Consider the following 21,623-nt stretch of genomic DNA (forward strand, 5'->3'; position numbering starts at 1 on the left):
AAATAATATCCAAAAATAGTTTTGTACGTAGTTAAGAGTTAAGTATTTATTTAAAACTAAAACAAGGATGTTGTAGACTTGTAGTACTAAAAAATAGCAAATTTGATTTCAGTATTGTATTAAAAAACCCAAAAATACAATAACAAGGAGTTTCATTATAATTGTTAATTATTATCATTATATTTTTTAATTTTTTTATTTAAATTATACTTTAAATAAATATTTAATATTTGAAATTTATTTTTATCTTTTTTTCTTAATATTTAAATTATACAGGAAAAAATTTAAAGCAGTTATTTTATATATGAGGAAATCTATTAAATTGCAAAAAAAATTAAAGCCGGAAATAAGTCACATTAAAAATTTAACATTTTAATTCGTACTTACCCGAAGTAAATGTATAACTTGCTTTGCAACAATTCAGAACAATAGTAAAAAAGTGACCAACGATCGAACAACATCCGCGGATTCCGCGGTGCACTACAACTAAAAATCAATCATACCTTCCGGATTATCCGTTTTTAAACTTACGTCAAAATCATTTAAAAACTATGCTGGTTCGAAATGTGAAATACAAATCTCGAGACTTTAAAATGACGACAAATAGATTAAAAAAAATATAGATTCTATAATGTATTTAAAGAAATTAATACTTTTTGGATACTATTAGTGTTTAAATAATCATCTTGACAGCCAGCAGTATACCAGGTGAATCCTTTATCATGTATTATAATACGCCATAGTACGCGGGATAGAGGATTGCTTATTTTTCCTCTCCCGATCTGGCAATAGTCGATTTTACTCTAATTTCATAATCGGAGTTTCGTCGTGACGGAAATACGTAGCCGCAGGTCGACACCGTAGACCTGCCCCCGAGATGGAGACGGTAAACAACGTCCGGTGTAACGTCCTCTCCGTAACTTTATATTATATAGGTTGGTACATTTACGTATAGGCGCGCGCGCGTGACCCCGGCGGCTGTACCTACCAATAGTCGTAGTACAATAAACAGCAAGCGAAACTCTCCGTTTCGTGTACGTTAAAAATAATAATAAAAACACACGCGTGCCCGAGCTGGCTGTGTACAATGTGTGTATAATAATAATAACAATATTATTATTATTATTATAATTATTGTGGTTAATACGGCAGGGCCGCCGGCGAATAATTATATCGCAAGCCCTTAATGAAGACGCGCGCAGACCGATATCGCCGTCCGAGCACCTCCCACGAAACGGATTTCCTATACCAGATACCGTTATGATAATAATAACGTTATCGTATTACATTAGTACATTACACACAGTATAGTATATTAAGTTATAAAATTAAAATATAGCTCACATTCGGCGGCCCGGAGGCTGCAGGCGAGACTCGTGTCGTCCGTCCGATCGCCGGTTCACCGGTCGCCTACAAGCGATCGACGTGAATCGACGTCTTGGAATACAGCCAGCAATCGCGGTGAATTTCCCAAAAAGTATATATATATTGTATATCGGTTGTGAATCTGCACCGTAATGCATTTATATTGTTTATAGATCAATAACGTCACGAAAGCACACTCAACGACGCGACGACGGCGTTAGACATGTTATGCCTGTACAATGGTTTTTTTTTTCAATTATTAAATTAAACTAAATGTACACAATAATTATTTTACTTCTGTAATCACTTATCAGCAACCTTCCGGAGAGGGATATGGAAAAAATTCATAGTTGAAATAAAATAGTATTTAAACGAAGTTTCATGGGTTCATTGAATGGTATAGATTATTGAGACGATAAATTAAGACCGATTTTAATTCACCTAATAAAATACAAATTTATATATTATCATCACAGATTTACCATAGTTCCACACAATACACACATATATATATAACATGTACACGTACAAAAAAATAAAATATTTTTATTTAAGACTGAATTCTGAACGGCTGAACCTATACATCGTTGACAGTTACATCAATTCCAGATTTTCATTTCGTCTGAACATCAAAGCTCTAAACGAATATGATAAAAATAATAAAAACGCAGTTAGAAAAAAAAATAACGAATTATACAGTACCTTAGAGGCCATGCTATGCAATAATTCTGATGTAACCTTTCCCGTTTGTTCTACCATTTTGTATAAAAACCCATCCTCGTTTTTCAATAAATTATATGGATGATCAAATTCGACTACTGTGCCCGCGTCCATAACAAGTACCCGTTCGGAATCCATAATAGTATTCAATCTGTGAGCAATTGTTAATACTGTGCACGATTTGAATTTATTTCTAATTGTATTTTGAATCAACGCATCGGTACTGTGAGACAAAAAATGACGAACGATAAATACAATAATACTTAAGACTATAAAATAAACAACAGATAAACTAATCGAAATATTTATTACTGTGGATCGACGTTGGCAGTAGCTTCATCCAATATTATAATTTTATTGCTTCGAACTATAGCCCTGGCTAAGCATAACAACTGTCTTTGGCCGACACTGAAATTAGAACCAAAAGCAGACACTTTTGAATTTAAGCCATTAGACAAACTTTCAACGACACTTTTAAGTTCTACCTGAAATAATAATCATAACAATTTTTATTCATATTAAAATTAAATCGTTCAAAAATTAAATTGAAAAAAAAAACGTAGAAATAAATATTAAGAATAAACTGTAAGGTTACTTCATCTAAAGCATTCCAAAGAACCAGGTCAGGGTATTCATCAAATGGATCTAAATTTGTTCGCATTGTTCCTGAAAACAAAACTGGTTCTTGAGGAATGATGGAAAACTTAGATCTCAGGTCATGTAATCCCAAATCATGTATTTCTATATTATCGATTAAGATAGATCCTTCATTTAGAGCGAATCTAAACATTGCCCCGATAAAGGACGATTTACCTGCACCTGTCCTACCAACGATTCCGACCTAAATAAATGTAACATAATTGTTATAAGGAGTTAAAAATTTACTTATATCACTAAAATTACTTTTTCCATCGGCTGTATTTGAACATTGAGATTTTTTAAGACATATGGCAAATCTAGACTATAACGAAGATTAAAATTCCGAAATTCGATTTTTCCCAAAAAAGGCCATCCTTTGGGAGGTGTTTTTTCTGTAAAAAGATTAATCATCAATATAAATGTATATTTTAATAATGTAACTTATGAATAAATTGGTGTATTATTTTACAATATTTTTATTACCAAAGGGAGATCGAAAATCAGCTTCATGTGGTAAATCTTTGTACTCGAGGATTCTTTCGACAGAAGTCATTTGATTTTCTAAGACTGAAAATTGTCTTATTCCCCATTGGACTATTCCGATCAATGTAATTATTTGAGTAATAGTTAGACCAATATTTCCTCCATAATTATCTAAATGTATATAGTACAATTTGTATAAGTAACAATAGTTATAAATTGAATTAATTTATTCAAACATTTCAAACTTACCATTTCCAATAGCGAAGAAACTGAATATTACAATACCTATATAAATAATGCAGACTAGATCCAACCAGAAACCAAACGCTTGATTCGCACAAATGAACATATCCCAAGCCGAAGAATGTAAGTCCTATACATTTTATTAAGAACAGGGGTAGTTATTTCGCTGTATATAGTAACCGATTAGTAGTGTTAAGTGTAACTCTATACTGAGTAGATCACTGTAATAAATATGTTAAGGACGTTAAGGTATTTATACATTTAATTATGTATAGTATATATAATTATATGATAATGGTAAAAAGTTTCAAGAACCTACAAATAATGTTTTTTGTTTTTTGAATTATAAAAAATTAACTAAAATCGGTAAAATCGTTAGTTTCGTTAAAATACACAATTTTTTTAAATTTCAGCATGAAATATCTATAAAAAATATCATAAGATCATATTGCTTTAGAAACAACTTATGAGGAATCTTGTATTAGATTTTCAAGCGTTTTTAAATAAAATAAAAATGTATAAATAAAAAAATTGAACATTTTAAATACCTATAATCTAGATCAACTAGCTTAAAATTTAACTTTTCAAAGCAAACTACATCAAATTTTCTATAAAAAAAAAAACGCTCTTGAAGTTGAAGTTCAAAGCATTTTTCTACTACAAAAAGTATTTAGACAAAAAAAAAAAAAAAAGAAAAAATGCTTAACAATAGATATAAAACGCACAATATTGTAACACCAATACACAATCGTCGTTCATCTCTGAATCTAAAATATATTAAATACCTATTATTTATGAACATAGTGAACTATATATAATATACAAACTATACTTAGCAACTATAGTATCATTAATTTCGACTCACTTGATACTTATCAAATTCATTGATTAAAATTTGTTCTACTTTGCATACCCTTATTGTTGTTATACCTTGTAGTGTTTCTTTCATATGTGCAAATATAGGACTTCGTTCTATTTATAATAATGTAAACTCAAATTGTATTTTGTCATTTTAAATAGTGTTGGTTATTAATGATTCGCAAAATATACTTACTAACTCCTTCTAATCGTTTGATACCTCTTGATGTAGGCAAATAGAAAACTCTAATATAATAGAATATTACCAGCATGATAGATGTCGGTATCATGAGATAAATATTAACAAATCCAACAATAGATATAATTCCCAAAAGTAACATTGATAGCTAGACATTTAAAATATTCAAAACAAACAATCAGGATAAATTAAGTATGTTTCATGTATTATATGGCACTTTATCATTATCGAATAAACCATTTCTATAGTGTGAATAAGATTAGAGTAGTATTAAAGGGATTCAATACCATCCATTTTTTTAAACGAAAACTTTTTAGTAACAGATAAATCATTTTATCGTGGTTGTGAGAGGGGGAACAGCTGATGAGACTATTTTTTTAGAATGACGGACTTTGAACTTAAAAAATGTAAGATCTTAGTTCGTGGTTTCTTTTTTTTATCACTTATTGCCGAAAACATCATTTTAATGTCAATAATTATAAATATTTTTATCAGATAAATGATTATTAAATAATGTATTCTATTTTCATTATTTTTTTTTATAAATATTTAATACAGAGATTATTGAAGGGACACATACCCGTTTAAAAACTTTAGTATATTTGCATACTTGATTCATAGGTACAATACAAAGCAATAATATGTAAGAAATCTAAAAAAGTATTCGTATATGAATTTTACTCGCGATTTATCATATATTCATTAATCATACCATATTTCGACCCTAATTTTTTTTTTTATTTATTTAATATGCATTTAAATTGTTATTTGTCGACAAAAAGTAAGTGAATTTCGTGTAATCGCGTTAAAGGTAATGCAGTCGTTAAATTATATTATGTTGTACACACCTACATTGATTGATAATTGATTTACCACACACACTCGTTTAAACGATACACTCGCAAGACATGATATTGCCTATATTGAACTCCTTCCAATGACGTTCTCAAGAATTTTCAATAGGGAAGGGAGTGTGGAGTGTGTTTATGAATAGCTAACATTGTAAGACCATTGAGCCAAAAAAAAAAAAAAAACGGCCAATGGTGGGGAGAGGGTTAATTTCCATGAACTCCCCCGTGAGTGCTCACATGACTTCTTCAATTAAACCCATAAAAAATTCGATATCGTATCATCTTAAATAAAATATTTTACACTTACTTGTAAACAATCCATAAAAATATATGGCAATAATTCGTCAATAACTCCGATATCCTTTGAAAAACGGTTCAACATGTCACCTAAACAAATGTAAATATCGGACAGTATTATATTTTAAATCATTTCAATTATAGTTAAATTAGGTAAAATTAAATGATTACCAGAAGAGTTGGTATTGAAAAAAGACATAGTGGCTTTAACAAAACTATCGAACATTTGATCATGCAAATGTATAGAAGCATTCTTACAGAACGATACGTATACCACACACCTGAAGATAACGATTATGATCGAAAAAATGATTATAACCGTGTACACGATCATACAGATTTGTCGGAAATTTGACGTAAACAATAATGTATTGATTGTATCACTAGACGATAATGTACTGTTATCATTTGATATATTATTATAATTTATTGTCTTCTTATTTTCGCCAGTAACCCTAAAATATTTACGCATGTTTATATCAGCTATTAATTAGTACGTTTTCATTCTTTAATCCTTGCATACCAAAAACTAATCCAATAATCACCGCCAGTAGTCAATACTTGGATTAAAATAAAACAAAAAAATACAAAAAATATTTTAAAGACACTCCCGTTGGCAGATAAATATGATAGATAAACATTTATCGAAACGCGACCAGACGACCGACTTTTGTTTACATTTTTCGATTTTACAGCTAGAACTTCATTAATATTAACATCATTATGAGATGATGAAATACTCTTGTTAGAACCGAGCAAATTTGAGGCTAAATTTACGTTTAAGCTGTTGTTGGTATCATTTTCTGGTTCATTTATTTCTGTATCATCTGAAGATTCGAGTAATTTTGCAAAGTCCAAATCGGAAGCTTGTAGTTCTTGAAAAGAACCTTTAGCTATTATACTACCCTAAAACGAGAAAAAATACAAATGTTATTGGAATAGCATTTTGTTGTTCAAAAATCCAAAAATTATATATTGTTTTTACGCGCGAATTATATTGGTACTAAATTGTATGTATCGATTGTGCCAGTAAGACAGTAAACATTTTAGGAAAGTTTGGTATTATCAAAATAAAATCATTTTATTTATTTATCGAAATAAAATCACTCTGAAACAACTATTTAAAACCGTTAAACTAATACTTAATTTGTAAACATAACATATTATACTGACGGGATTGTTTTTCAATTAAAATTAAACAGATAATCGATTGAATTGTAATATGAAAATCAGAAAAATCAATCTAATATAAATATAGAAGATTGAGAATCTCGTGAATGTAAGTTCGTATACTGTATTAAAGTATTTTTATCAATAAATATTCACCAGCGTGATTGATTTATAATTTAAGATTTTCCAATAGAATCGCACACCTTTCATTTATACTAACATTATCTATTAGAATAACTTGATTGACGTCAGTTAAATATTGTACTTGATGAGTAATAATAACACATGTTTTTTCTCTGAGGTAATCTATTAAACAGAAATAAAATGATGATAAATATTAATTAAAAAATGAAAATCAGTATTTTATACCTCTGATGCATTTTTCAAACAAATGCCTGCCAACTCTAGTATCAACTGCTGACAAAGGATCGTCCAGTAAATATATATCGGTTTGTTTGTATATCGCTCTAAAATCGAGCACATTAAAGGCATCATTTAAAATATTTATTTTCAAACTGTTACTCACCTAGCTAAATTTATTCTCGCTCTCTGACCACCACTTAAGGTAATTCCTCTTTCTCCCACCAGAGTTCTATCGCCATGTGGAAATTTTTTTAAATCAGTGTTTAATGCACATACACTTAGAACCTAATTTATAGCCAACTTGAAAGATATATCATTGTGGACATTTTATATTATATGATTTGCAATTCTTACTTGTTTGTAACGCTCTTTATCCATCGGTGAACCAAAAAGTATATTCTGTTGAACAGAGCCGGCAAATAACCATGGTTCTTGTGATGCATAAGATACCGTACCACGCACGGATATTGTGCCTTCGAAGAGTGGTAATTCACGTAAAATCATTTGTATCAATGAGCTCTGTAATTGTTTATTTTATAATGATAGTTTATACAATAAATAATTATTTACATAAATTGTATGTACTTTTCCGGCTCCTACGGGTCCGATAATTGCCACCAAACTTCCTGGCATTATATTTACATTAATGTTTTCTAAAGTGTTACAGGTTTTATTATCTGTCCACTTTGCAGTAGCGTTCGAAATAAATATACTAAAATTATTTAAATATATAGCGTTTTTTTCAACATCAATATTGTCTGTAATAACGTCGGATTTTGGTGATTCTAAAACTCCAATTGTTAATGGTTTGACAGATTTCGAAAGATTTGGAATATCACTATCTTTTTCTTCGAGCAACATAAAATTCTATTCACAAATTTCATAAAAATAAAATATAAAAAATATACGTATACATACATAATAAAAGTTAAAATATTTACTCTAATTATATAACAATTTATATTTATTTATGTATGTACCTCTATGCGTTTCAAACATATTTTAAGTTCAGCTAAATTCGATACACCTCGAACGAAAGACTTTGTCATTGGTTGATGCAATACAGAGTAAAATGCAGTTATGACAAAAACCTAAATGTAAATAAAACCTTTATTTTATTAATCTATTTTTTAATATAATTATAAAGTATTATAATTGGTAAAAGTGAAACTTTTGGTTAACTTTACTTTTCTGATTGAGATATCGTTTCCAAGTAATATGAATGTTATTATACTGATAAACAGTTGAAATCTAGATTGAACTGCTTGAAACGAATAACTAAGAATTCCAAGAAATAAAGTGCTTCCAATTTGTTTAATTTCTTTCCTATAACAATAGCAATAAATATAATAATAAATATACACATTATTATAGCGAACGATAAAATAATCATTGATATTTTAAATAATATTACAAACTTTCTGGTGTGTTCTAAAAGTTTGGCAAAAGGTTTTTCCCAGGTATACATTTTGATTACTTGTACTCCTGAAATTATTTCGTTCATTAAGCGTATTCTTTCATCGGTAATTTTGGCCGTCTTCAATCGACATTCAGACATTTTTTCCCCCAACCAATCTGAAAATAAAACAAGTAGTTTAATATAATGCGATTATTTTTACAAGTTTTGTTAACTCACATTGTAATGGAATAAAAAATAAAAACACAGATACTCCAATTAATGACGACACTCCAATTTCCTGCCACAAAAAATATGTGATCACAATTGTTAACAAGGGACCAATCCATATAAAATGCATTGTAGTCACTGCTAGGTCGAATCGACTAACATCATTCGATATCAAATTTATTACTTGACCGACGGTAGTCTCATTAAGAGATTTTTGACTTAAACGCAACGCCTGGATAAAATAAATGTAGACATAATATAGTAGATAAAAAAATTAATTATTTTAAATTTTGTTATTTTTACAAAAGTGCAACAATAAACGTATATGTATCGTTTTCTTTTAAAAAGTAGATTAGGCATATTAGGATACAGTTACATTTTTCGTGGTAGATATGATGTAATTAAACTGTTCAATAATGGAAAAAACTTCTAAAAAATAGGTCATGGTCTAATGTAAAATATTTTATCTCGATTGCAAATATATTGAATAGTTTTATAGTTTATACTTCAATTATTAATGTCCATGTTTATATATGTATATCCTTTGCTTTACTGTATTCTTACAAACATATTTGATATCTAATATCAATCTAATACCAAAATCAATCATAACAATAAAAATCATGAAATTTCTTAGTTTTGCCAAAATGTAAACATTAAAGAAACATTTTAATATATATATATATAAATATAATAATAATAGATAATTTATCGACAAATCAAAAATTAATTTATTAACACACTATTTAGACTATAACTGTTATCCTAATTAAAACTTTAAGTGCAAAGTACGACAGGAAAACCTCCCTAATTGGTGAAACTTATAAATACCAAACCAGTATTAAAAAAATATGTTTTGCTTATAAAATATACATATAATGTCATTTTATCTTAACTTTTTTTAATATTACATATCATTTAAGTATAGTGGCCCTCAATGCGATACACTGATTAAAACTTTTATCAATAGTCGTCATAACCCTACCTTAATTTCGGGTGGTATAATAGCAACTTCTAGGGTTATTATCTACTTCAGGGCTTCTAAAGTTTGGGAACGATGTTCGTACACTTGACTATTCGTACACTTGACTATTGAGATAACCCCATAGGAAGATACCACAGGTAAACAACAAAAAACACATGATGTACCTACTCCCGATCAAGCTATGATAAATGACATGGATAAAGCTTTCTATCATGTAAATTCCATTCATTTATCTCCACCCGAATCCAAACTATAATCATATCAAATTAGCGATATTTCCTGTCGCATTCTGTATTTTTGATCAATGTTTTAATCACTTTTTCAAAACCACTTAGGCACTTAGCACTTATACTTAAATAATGTTTTATAGATGATTACCTTTCTAAATATGATAGAACAGCAAGCAACTCGCATCTTCATTCCAAGTTCTAAGTTTTTTTCCAAACCTGAATGTTGCAATATCATTGTCATAAACAATGTTAATATAATACCAGATGCATAAATATATGCATATTTCAAGTCAGTAGTGTAGAAACCATCGGGATTAAAGTATGCTAACAACCCGCCAATTAATAGGGGCCGAGATGCTCTATATAACAGAACATTAGTATGTCATACGTAAACGTCATAAAAATATTGAGTTTAATCTTTTACAACATAACAAGCACAAAATATACGTAACTCTTTGCTATACAGTATTAGGTGTCGAATGAAATAAATGAATTAGGGTCACTGAAATAGACGTGTTTAATTTGAATTCAATGATATATCATTGTCGAAAACAAAAAACAATTATGAGCGGAGACATAATATTATGTTCATTGATATTTTTAATTCAAAATTCTAAAAATTGATATTAAAGTATGTTGATTTATTTTTTCCCAAAAACATTGCATTTATTATGTTATTGTTATTTAATATTTATAAATTATAATAGTGCAGTGTATACGGTATACCATAGTACCTATATTATTATAATATTAACATTTGAACAATATAACACCTTACCAAAAACAATGTGAATAGGTTCATGATATAAAACTATAAAAATAGAGAATATCTTAAAATCAATCTACATATTTAAAAAATTGATTGCGTGTATAGTATTCGTATTTTATATACGATTAAAGTTTTTGAATTATAAGAAAATAATAAATTAAAACAGTTATTTATCATTAAAATATTTATTTTTGTAAATTTTAATATCAAATGCATTTAAAAAACATTGTGGCTATGTATTTTTAATATTTTTTTTTAGAACAGCAAGTTTTATCATTATAAGACTTCCTTCATCGTGTATTTTTTTTTTTATGTATATTATCTATTGTACTATCACTACTATCATCACCATTCACCACATTTACTTATAGTGTTAAAAAGAATGAAGATCGTAAACTGTTCCAACGACTACTACAACTAAAAATCAAATAATTCAATTGAGTATAAATAGTTCAAGAATAGTCAAAATAATTTCTATTAAATTGCTATATTATTTGTTTTGAAAAAAAAAAAGAAATCGATTTTTTCAAACACTGGTTTGGCGTATGAATTTCTATTTTACCTTAATAATCTGTTTTATTTTCTCGAGTATTCAGAAAATTGAAAATCGGAACATTTTTACTGCCCTAAAAGGTGATGACGGAGAAAAAAAATACATTATTTTAACATCAATACATTTAACATTTATCGCTCCGCTCAGAAATCAAAACTGTATCAAAACAATACTGATTGTCAAATTCAAAGAATATATTAAGTAAGTACCTATATATATGGGCTTACACTTTGGGGTATGAACAGGCAATCGAATTTTTCCAGCCAGTACAAAGTCCCACTTATTCTAGCAGTCTGTTAAAACCTAATATTTATGTCAAAATACGAGTATATCTCTATTTATAAAAAAGTTCTTACTTTAAAAAAATCTCATTCATTGCAAATACAAATCCAATTGATATATATTTAAACCCATATAGTTTAATCAATACTTTCAGTAGACTAGGTTTACAATTTGCAGAGTATTCTATTTGCCATTCCCTAAAAATAATAAAGAAAATATTGAATTAATATAATTATTTATTTATTTATTTATAATTTATGTAATTAATTTACTTTTCTAATTTATCACCTAATGATGATGCTAGCTGATCGTCCAATGTCGTGTACAAATCGGTTTCATCTAATTCCCTGATTTGTCCTGTTTTGAACAGCTTTAACATCCAACTAATCAAAACATAATTATAGTTAACTTCAGATTAACTTGTGTCTATATGACTATATTATTAAAATTATAACTATAAAAACAATTTTCAAATTATAAATGAACCAAAATCTATAATGTATTACTATTAATCATTAAGTACAGTAATAACTCTAAAAAGACAAAATATTAATGTTCTAATAATTTCACCGATTTTATGGATAAAGATTTGCTCTATTTATTTTTGAAATTTGGTAAATTTACTGTGTAATGTCAAATAAAATACTCCAGCACAAATAAAGTTTTTACTAAATCATAACATTGAAAAGTAAATTAATTTTTTTTAATAAAATAAAACATTATTCTCTGGTTGCGTATGGCACGATATATTTACGTTTTATTTTTTTATTAATAAATTGAAGTGTTAATGCGATGCTATGAAAATATTGGCTTATCGTCATTTCCAGACACAAACCGACACAAACCGGTCTAGACTCTAGTTGATTAGACTTGTTGTCTGTTGAAAATGTTGTGTTTGTTGTCATTAATAATAGTAATAATAATAATAATAATATTATTAAAAATTCATTCATACAACGCTACCTATCGACCACTATTATAAATAAAACTTTAGTCACCTGAAATCGGTGATGGGTGTCTGATGAACGCGAGAACGATTGCACCGAACCAGATTGCACACATATGTACATAGTACATACACAGGGAATAATATGGATAAGGCGTCGATAAAACTACTTAGGTGCAATAAAAATTTGATTATATATACTCGAGTAATACGAAAAGATAAAAGGATATTTTTTAATTCGTGTTAATCAACAACACGAAAATATAGTTCCTAAAATTGTATATCATAATACGTATATTAGTACATTGCTGATTTTGTTATTTTATTACCTACTCCGTTCAAACTAATACAAAAAATTTAATTAACACGATAAAATTAATTTTAATGATAATATAATATAGGTATACAATACCTATACCTACATCTACCTATGCGGTGTTCACATTTTAATTAAATATATACAATTTAATTATTTATTGTATTGTTTATTTTATTCATAAGAGCGATAACGAACAAGAACCATAATTTCGAAACAAATGATTTCAATTTTTAAACAATATAATACGTATTCTAAATAATAATACATTAATTAGTGCTTTGAAAATTGTAAATAATTACGATATCATATAATAGAAATATTATTATACTACAGCGATAACGACAATACATAATATTATAAATATAATAAATAATAATAATATAATATTATATTATATTATAATTATATTATATATAGTGTATACCTAAGAACAAATAGTTTCCTTGAATTATTGTGATTTTTTTATACATTTCAAAGAGCTGCTATTCAAAATTGATTGACAAAATTATACACATAAAATTAATAACTACGTATAATTTATCGTACAAACACATTACAAGTGAATAGATAATGGTTTCAGAGAAAAAATTTAAATATTATTATTAATAAAAAAAAAAAAATGTAAATCTATGAGTATACCACAGCTGGGGGGGGGGGTGTTATTACACCTGTAACGCTTCCTGGCTACGTGCCTGATTAAGACTATAATATTCAGTTATACATATATATTTTTCAAAATTATGAATATTTATTTTTATTTATTTTTCGAAATAAATAGTTGAGCTTGAACATAAATATTTTGCATATAGATTCCATCATAAAACATACTATTTATTGAATGTTTACGCTATTAGTACAAGTGAGAACCGCACTATTAATTTATACATTTTTTAAAACTAAATAGTTCAATTTAACACTTTAACAAAATATAATATAATCAAATCTGTTTACCTGTATGTAATGAATTCAAAAATATTTGCATTAGATTTTGGATTTAAAGGCCGTTTTATCTCACTATTGTCATCTGTTGTACACCTAAAATAATAATTAATAATAAAAACCTGAAAAATTATAAGTACTAAATATTGTTAATATTTTCTAGAACTTACCTGTTCATGGTGTAAACTTGTAAAACGTATTGTTAATATAATTACTGTAGATACTGTTTTTCTGAAAAAAAAAATAATAATAATTACATTCATTTATATTTTTTTTGCTTAGATAATAGTAATATTACATTATCAGTTGATGTTATTACGAGGATTGCAAACGATGAGTTATATAAAATATACTAATCTTTTATCATTCGATGTACCTAGTCATACGATTATAATTTTGAAATCTAATGTTATCTGCAATTGTTTACTTTATATTATTAAGATTATTTAGGCTAATTTTTATTAAATTATGTTCCTCTACTCTAATAAATTTGTTTGAATACCTATTTAAAATTAAAGAGGATGTCGGTCCACCATAATAATATTATTATGTATTATGCAATCTTCAACTAAATAACGGATAAAATCTCAAATTATAAGAATAAAGAATTAAAATTAAAAGAATGCATTTTTCTCAGAATAAATATATTTTCTATTTACCAGATGTCATCACAATTTACCCTCGCATATCATATTATTTATTAAATATTTCTATGAATAATAATTTTTACATATAAATTGTACTCTGATATATAATTACATATAACATTATCGTATTGTTGACAATTTTAAGTTAGGTAGGTATTACCTATTAGTTATTACATTTAAATCAGATTATCTAACGTATATATTATGTCGATTTGTAGTTTGATTCATGCTTTTATGAAACAAAAAGTATTTAATAACAGTCAAGTACGTATAACCATGAAAAAATAAAAATAAATAATTATTTAATACAATTGTATTTATTAAAAATGAAATTGAAAAATTAAAAATCAAAATATTTCAAAAATACAATACATATTTAAATATATATTTCAGTGTATATTTATAAAATATAAAATTATAATTATTGTATATTATTGTTTAAAATACAAAGCGTATAAGTACGAGTAATAAATTATTAGGGTTGGAGAATTCTAGTATTTGCGTGTTTTTTTTGTAATGGTTGTAGATTATTCTAGGTGAGTTATAAATTTGTTTTATAAAATGGCAAAATTAAATATTCAGGGCCGTATGCGCTACACTATAAGCAGTGTGCCTAGGGTCTACGTACATTTTTGGGGCCTACAAAAATAAAATGTGTGGCTACTATTTTTTTTTTTTGTTACAATTATCTTGTTTATTACTTAAATACGAGGGATAAAGAAATATTCAAACTGGTGTAAAATAAGTTTTTTTTATGGTTTTATCAATTTAATTTTCCATATATTTGTAGACTGATTTAAGATTTATTAAAATTATTATCATATAAAAGTATAGATTTGATTTTTTTTTTGTTTTTAAAGGATTAACATCGAAATTAAACACTTCCCCTCCTAAACAGAAGGTTTTATACCCATTTAAATACTGGACATCGCAGTGTTATATAAGCGCATAGGAATTAAATCACTGTGCCTAGGGGCAAGGCTGCAACTGAAAAAAATTTCAGAGGGGAGGGTTCAACAATTTTTTTAAATATAAATACTGAAAATTATAGTCAATTAACTTTATAATTCACTATAAAATATTTTTATTTTTAAAAAAATCTTGAGAGGTCTGGACCCCTGGACTCTCTTTTAGCTACGGCTTTGCCTACGGCCTACGATTATATTAATCCGGGCCTGTAAATACCAAGTTTAAATTTTGTACATATTTGTATATTTTGTCATATTTTAGAAAAAATGCATATTTGAAATATATTTAGCATATTTGTGCATATTATGCATTATTTAAATTTTTATGCAAGTAAAATTGGCGAAAAAAATTATAATTGGAAAACATTCAAAAATAATTTTTAAATAAGTTAAGGTCGTAGTCTATCGTGTCTTACTCGTACTTTGACTCGTCTGTTTACGATAATTTCTTTGTGGCTTGAGAACCAACCTTTTTATCGACAATATCGACAATTGTAAAATATATGTACCAATATTTTTTATAAATTATAAATTTGTTTTTTTCACGATTTTTATTGTGTACCTACTTAATTTTTAAATTTTTGTTTTTATAATTATAATATGTTTTATGCGTTTTTAAAAACGAAATAAAAAATTAGCTGCATATTTTTAAACATATATTGATGATTTTTAGTGCATACTTTTATAATTTTAAGTGCAACAAGTCCCGAACTAGTAGTAATTAGTATATTTTAAACATGTATATTATACTAATTTATACACTGAATACTAGCTATTTGGAAAAATGTATGTACATAATATGGCCGGAGAGGAAGGGAACAAGCGTGCATCGCCAAACATTAATAAGTCATGGTATTTATCATTATACGAGAGGCTATAGACTAAAATATTCATTAAATATATTTCACACAGCACATTTTATAATAAGCTACATTATACGACGTAAAAGAGGGAGACTACAACTACATCATATCTCTCAGAAGTCAAATCATATTATTATACAGTCTACGTAAGATAAATTGGCACGGCGACAGCGGCACTTGTTATAATAAACACAGTCCATACTATAGACGCCTGATACTAGTCACAAAATGATTCGCGGTCATGCTACGTCAGGTTAATAATTAATTATTTTTTGCATATTAATTAATAATAATATATGTTATTATAAAAAAGTCTTAAGCAGAATATATGATTTTAATTTAATAATGCAATATCAGTTTTAAAATGTTTTATGACAATTGTCGGTTTGTCCGACTGTAATGGAAAACGATAATTTAAAACAATAAAATTGATAAAAAAAGATCCAACTATCGGATCTTGCTTTTTAAGAATTGAAATTTGAAAGCACTTAAGTAAGTCAATACATTTTTCTTAAGTAGTTGAACAATTTACAGCAAAGAAATGTCGAAGAATAAAATATATAACAATTATAAATATAATTTAACAAAAACAAATACAATCTAAGTATAATTTAAAATATTACATTATATATAGTTAACTATTTTTATTGTATTATATTTGTGTTAATTATTTGAATGTAATTACATTTTTTCAACTACACTTTTGATTAAAATATTTTTTTAGTAAATTGTAATATAATTATTATTATATTAAATTCACTCGTACTTCATATTAAGTATGAGTAATTAAAAATAATAGCCATTGCTAAGTGTCTAAGAACGGGTCCAGGGTTTCTTCATTCTTAAATCTGGCCCTGAATATGTTTGATAATAACTCCTGCAGGTTTTCCTTATTCGAACTATCGTTGTTGGAGTGCTAAATTATCTGACTCGTACTGTGAAACCGCCTACTTACATAAGTAAGTAAGACAGCTACTGTCAAAAGACGACAAGAGTTATATAATAAATATTATAATATTGTTCATATTTTATCGGACAAAACAAGTTTAAATATTTGAAACAGGATAATTCTCGAAACTATCTATTGCCCTAGCCTTTAGTTATAGTGATGTATTATTTAATATATTTATTATTGTGTGATCATTGTATTGAAAACCGACCATCAAAATATCCTAATGACCTAGCTTACATATTATGCAGTGAGTGTTTAATTTGTTGGTAGATATACTTCCGGACATAATATTATGTACATAAATTAACATACGTCATGTCGTCATATAGCTTAGACTTTACAAATTAATTGTAACAAATTATGAATACTTCATATGCCTGTGAACATCTGGCGCTCCCAAATAATAATATAATATATACGGAGTTGTTTCTAAAAAGCGCTGGTTGTCTACGGTATCTTTAAACAATACTGTACCTATCTTTATTTTAATATACATATTTTTTTAAAACATGAGGCGATTTCTTTGGACAGTTGCATTTGAAATTCCACTAGACCGACTTGCATAATTTTATTTTTAGACGTGAGTACTTAGTGTACAGATTAAATTAAAAATGTACTGTCAAATTCGCTTATTACGATGCCGTGTATAATGATATTTCGGGTAAAACGATTCCAAGCAATGTATTTGGTTGGTTTTATATGTTATCGTTATGTGTAGTACTTTTATTCGTATAAAAGTATTCGTATTCGTAGCGATGTTATTTTTGACGAAAATTGATTTTGAATGTTTTTATAATCGTCTATAATAGCAATTAATAATAAATGTAATACATTTGATTTCGTGATACTCTTTTGACCAACGAAGAACCCAATGAAGAAGAAATTGTCGAGTCTATTTTGAATAGAAATGATGATGAAAGTGAACGAGCTGACGGAAAGAGCGAATAAATCGTGTTTAAAGTACCGTCAATTTCGGAAATGTATTTTTATATTGTATCAATGGGATTAAACAACCTTTTATAATTCGGATATTATAACGAAGTTCGGTTATAACGATCAGATTCCCTATAGGTCCCTTAAAGATCATTATAAGAGAATTTGACTATATTAGTTTAAATCATTTTTAGAAATATTATGTTTTTGTGTAGTTACGTAGCGACGTGCGTTGCTTGCTGTGTAGACACACAAAATATTTTCATAACCCCCACTATACGTATACTGTTGCGTCGTTGTCGTCAGCGTGGGTTATCTATAATAAATTATTTGAAATCTTAATTTGTTTGTTAACATTTTTGAGTGAAATATTTGCAAGGTTCCCGATACCTGTAAGTACTATGAAAACCATAAAAGTCAAATCACTTTACATTTTATATTAATTCTAAATCTAAACACTAAACATTAATATCGCATTATTATAAAAATTAATTTTTTATATTTATGTATCTTTTATAATCATTCAGCTATTTTTATTCATTATTATAACCCGGCAACCACGATTAATTCAGATAGTAGTATATTATTATTATTATTATTATTTATTTTTAGCTTGTTTTTATTTCGTAACATGGTTAAAATTTAAACATAAAAATTGTAATTATCAGTTTTTTTTTTTATTTATTAGCTTTCAATATTAAAATATTACAGCTCAACAATTAAATGATTTATTTTGTATTTTGAGTAATTTTAAAATACAAAAAGCATTTAATGAAAATAATGCTCATCTCTAACTCCTTCCTACATCATCACCTTAGAAGCATAAATATTTATTTAAGCAGAATTGAATTTTGATCATTCTAAATGATTTTTTTATATAGTGATAAATAACATTAAAATATATTAATAACGTTACTTCATAATATAATCTCTACCATTTAATTATTGCGTTATGTATGTTCAACATTTCGTATTTGTGTATTGTATACATGCAAATAATGCACATATTTTTGGTTTCGCTCTGCGTTAATAATGTTAATATACTTAATATTATTTTATTCTACCAAATACGCCATACACTGTCTGTCAATGCCAGTAAACGTGTATTTCTGTGTTAATACTTACCAGATGTCAATTCCTCTGGCGACGACCTTATGTCGATATCATAATAAGTATTAATGTATATATATATAAATTATATTTTAGAGCGGGAAAGATAAAAAAAAAAAATTTAAAAATTCCAACGCACGTTGTCACTATTACGCATCTATACGTTGTACAGAATGTAACAAAATCTGCTATACATATACATGTAGCAGGAATCAAATTTCACTCGTCGTGCCTGGATCACAATTATTTGTCCCCACTACACTAATGAAAAATAACAATACAAAAGTACACCAACAACCAGTGATCATTACTGGAGATCAGACGAACGTGAAAAATACAGTTGAACGACGATCGAATGAACGATTAGCTGCACACTGATATGTAACGGTCAGAAAAAACGGCTTAAGAATCCACAGGCGTTGCAGAGAAACACACGTGCGAACGGGTCTGTGAGTCGGGACTGAGCGAGTGGACGACTACCGCAGTCGAGCGCGTGGTTCTGCATACTATAAACCATTGGAGAGGGAAAAACGAATGTGAGGATTACAACAATGCCATGCCATAGTGATGACCAATGGCTACTATCGAATGATCCGATGGTCCAACACATTCAAACTAGTCGATAATCGATAGTATTGTTCATTTATTTGATCTATTCAAATAGTTTTATATTCAAAAAGTCAGAGTACAGAAGTATAGAATTTATTCAAATAACAATTGTTGTGTACAAATTAAAAACTATCCGGCCACGTATAAGCTGCAGTGGTGGCGTTAAGAGTGGACTAGACCGCAGTGGTCTTCAACTTTTTTGGGCTAGTGACTTACGTTTTTAGGCCTACATTTTTCACGACCCACGTAAGCTTTGTAAAAAAGCTAAAATTGCTTAATGCAATTATAGTACTATTAAAACTAAATAAATAAAAATTAAATTTTAGTAGATATTTTCATTTATTAATTTTCTAAGTTTAATAATTAAAAATTATTTTTACCTTATATAATTTTATAATTTTTATTTTTATTTTAAAAAGAAGATTTATCATTACCCAATTCTAAAGCTTACTAGGCCCAAAAATGGGTCGCGATCCACCGGTTTAAGAATACCGGACTAGGGTACGCCCGGACCTGCCTTAAAAAGTCTCAGTCCCGTCTTTATGATCTACCCTAAAATTTAAATATATTTATTTAAGATTTATGACCATAATTTGAATGGATTTTGAAAAAAAATATAATCGGTCAGTACAAAATTATTATAAAATATTGTATACTTCAATTTATTGAAAATTGTTTGATAATTTTAAATCATTGAATTTGTATGAAATATTATATATAAAATCAAAATAATTCATATAATCTGTGGTACAAGTAAACTAATTTTCGATAATTTATACCAAGGGCTAACAATAGTGACAATTGAATACTATTCGATAGTATCCGATCACCAAATGACCTTTACTGAAGGCGCTTTATTCCGGCCGGTTTCTCAGATAGGCAAAACGATACTAACGACTCACGTGAAGTGGTCGTAAATTATTTCTGCTCTTTTGATTCACCTCGTCAGAGCTAGAGAGCGCGATTCATTCAGTTTTTTAATTTTTTGTCCAATGTGTCGAGTGAAAGATGTATAATTTTTACACGATTTTTTTAAAGTTGTATAAGATCATAATAAAGTCTTACAGTATACCTATATAGTGGATTAAAAATTTGAGACTATTATTAAGATTTTAATAATTCGTATAAAAAAAATCTTTACAAAAATATCATTAAATCAACAATTATTAAATACAAAAACAAATTGAATGTTTATTGACCGATTTATGATTATTTACAACAAATATACTGCCAGGACGGCTGAACGGTCAGAAGAAAAGAACCACAGTCATATACTCATATCATAATAAGAATTTATAAAATATAAGATATAAAATATAGAATTTTGTTCGAAATGTAGCTGTATAAACTATAAAGGTGGAAACTCTGTGATGGCTCGGATGAAGACCATTGATACTTGTCGCCTGTCGATAGTCGATGGATCGTAGACAAAGGAAATAAATAGTTAATCTACCGATTATTGAACACAATTATTTCGTTAAAGTATGCTAGTATCCGACGTCTAATGATTACGTTACAAGTCACTGCGGGTAACAATGTTTGTAGTTGGAAGTGGAAACACGATAATATCATAACATTCATAATATTTTAAATTTCAAAGCTGATTACATTTATCGTACTTAACTGATATCCGGACCTTTTATTGTGAGATAATGATTTGGATTAAAGAATCCAACTTTGTTTAATTCTTTCTAACCCTAGTA

At 27.6% G+C, this 21,623-nt stretch overlaps 1 protein-coding gene across 7 annotated transcripts; it reads right to left on the reverse strand.

Annotated features, from left to right (window-relative positions):
* Positions 1–1,799: 1,799 nt before the first annotated feature.
* LOC113550113 (probable multidrug resistance-associated protein lethal(2)03659) lies at positions 1,800–19,774 on the reverse strand. Of its 7 annotated transcripts, XM_026951763.1 has the most exons (28): positions 19,451–19,774; positions 19,327–19,352; positions 14,009–14,069; positions 13,851–13,934; positions 11,907–12,017; positions 11,709–11,831; positions 10,179–10,389; positions 8,825–9,047; positions 8,607–8,763; positions 8,376–8,514; positions 8,169–8,279; positions 7,774–8,055; positions 7,543–7,707; positions 7,352–7,473; positions 7,195–7,292; positions 7,046–7,131; positions 6,179–6,561; positions 5,827–6,110; positions 5,666–5,745; positions 4,505–4,655; positions 4,316–4,422; positions 3,457–3,580; positions 3,208–3,378; positions 2,989–3,116; positions 2,681–2,926; positions 2,398–2,570; positions 2,068–2,308; positions 1,979–2,002 (listed from the first exon to the last, which is right to left on the reverse strand). In XM_026951763.1, the coding sequence occupies exons 3-28, from the start codon at positions 14,014–14,016 to the stop codon at positions 1,979–1,981; spliced, it is 4,032 nt and encodes a 1,343-aa protein (XP_026807564.1). In that variant the 5' UTR covers positions 14,017–14,069; positions 19,327–19,352; positions 19,451–19,774. The 7 variants fall into 7 exon arrangements, with proteins under 7 accessions (XP_026807566.1, XP_026807564.1, XP_026807565.1 ...); XM_026951765.1 differs by having other exon boundaries at positions 1,800–2,002; positions 19,327–19,774; XM_026951764.1 differs by lacking the exon at positions 19,327–19,352.
* Between the last annotated feature and the right edge of the window lie 1,849 nt (positions 19,775–21,623).

The sequence above is a fragment of the Rhopalosiphum maidis genome, chromosome 4 (genome assembly GCF_003676215.2).
Source record: "Rhopalosiphum maidis isolate BTI-1 chromosome 4, ASM367621v3, whole genome shotgun sequence".
NCBI classification, from domain to species: domain Eukaryota; kingdom Metazoa; phylum Arthropoda; class Insecta; order Hemiptera; family Aphididae; genus Rhopalosiphum; species Rhopalosiphum maidis.

What these genes read in the sequence shown, in the direction of transcription:
- LOC113550113 (XM_026951765.1), bottom strand. An exon ending in TTTCAATACCAACTCTTCTG is followed by an intron (nt 5,746 to 5,826) that starts GTAATCATTTAA and finishes ACATTTGTTTAG; the next exon opens with GTGACATGTTGAACCGTTTT. An exon ending in TGATTTTCGATCTCCCTTTG is followed by an intron (nt 3,117 to 3,207) that starts GTAATAAAAATA and finishes ATCTTTTTACAG; the next exon opens with AAAAAACACCTCCCAAAGGA.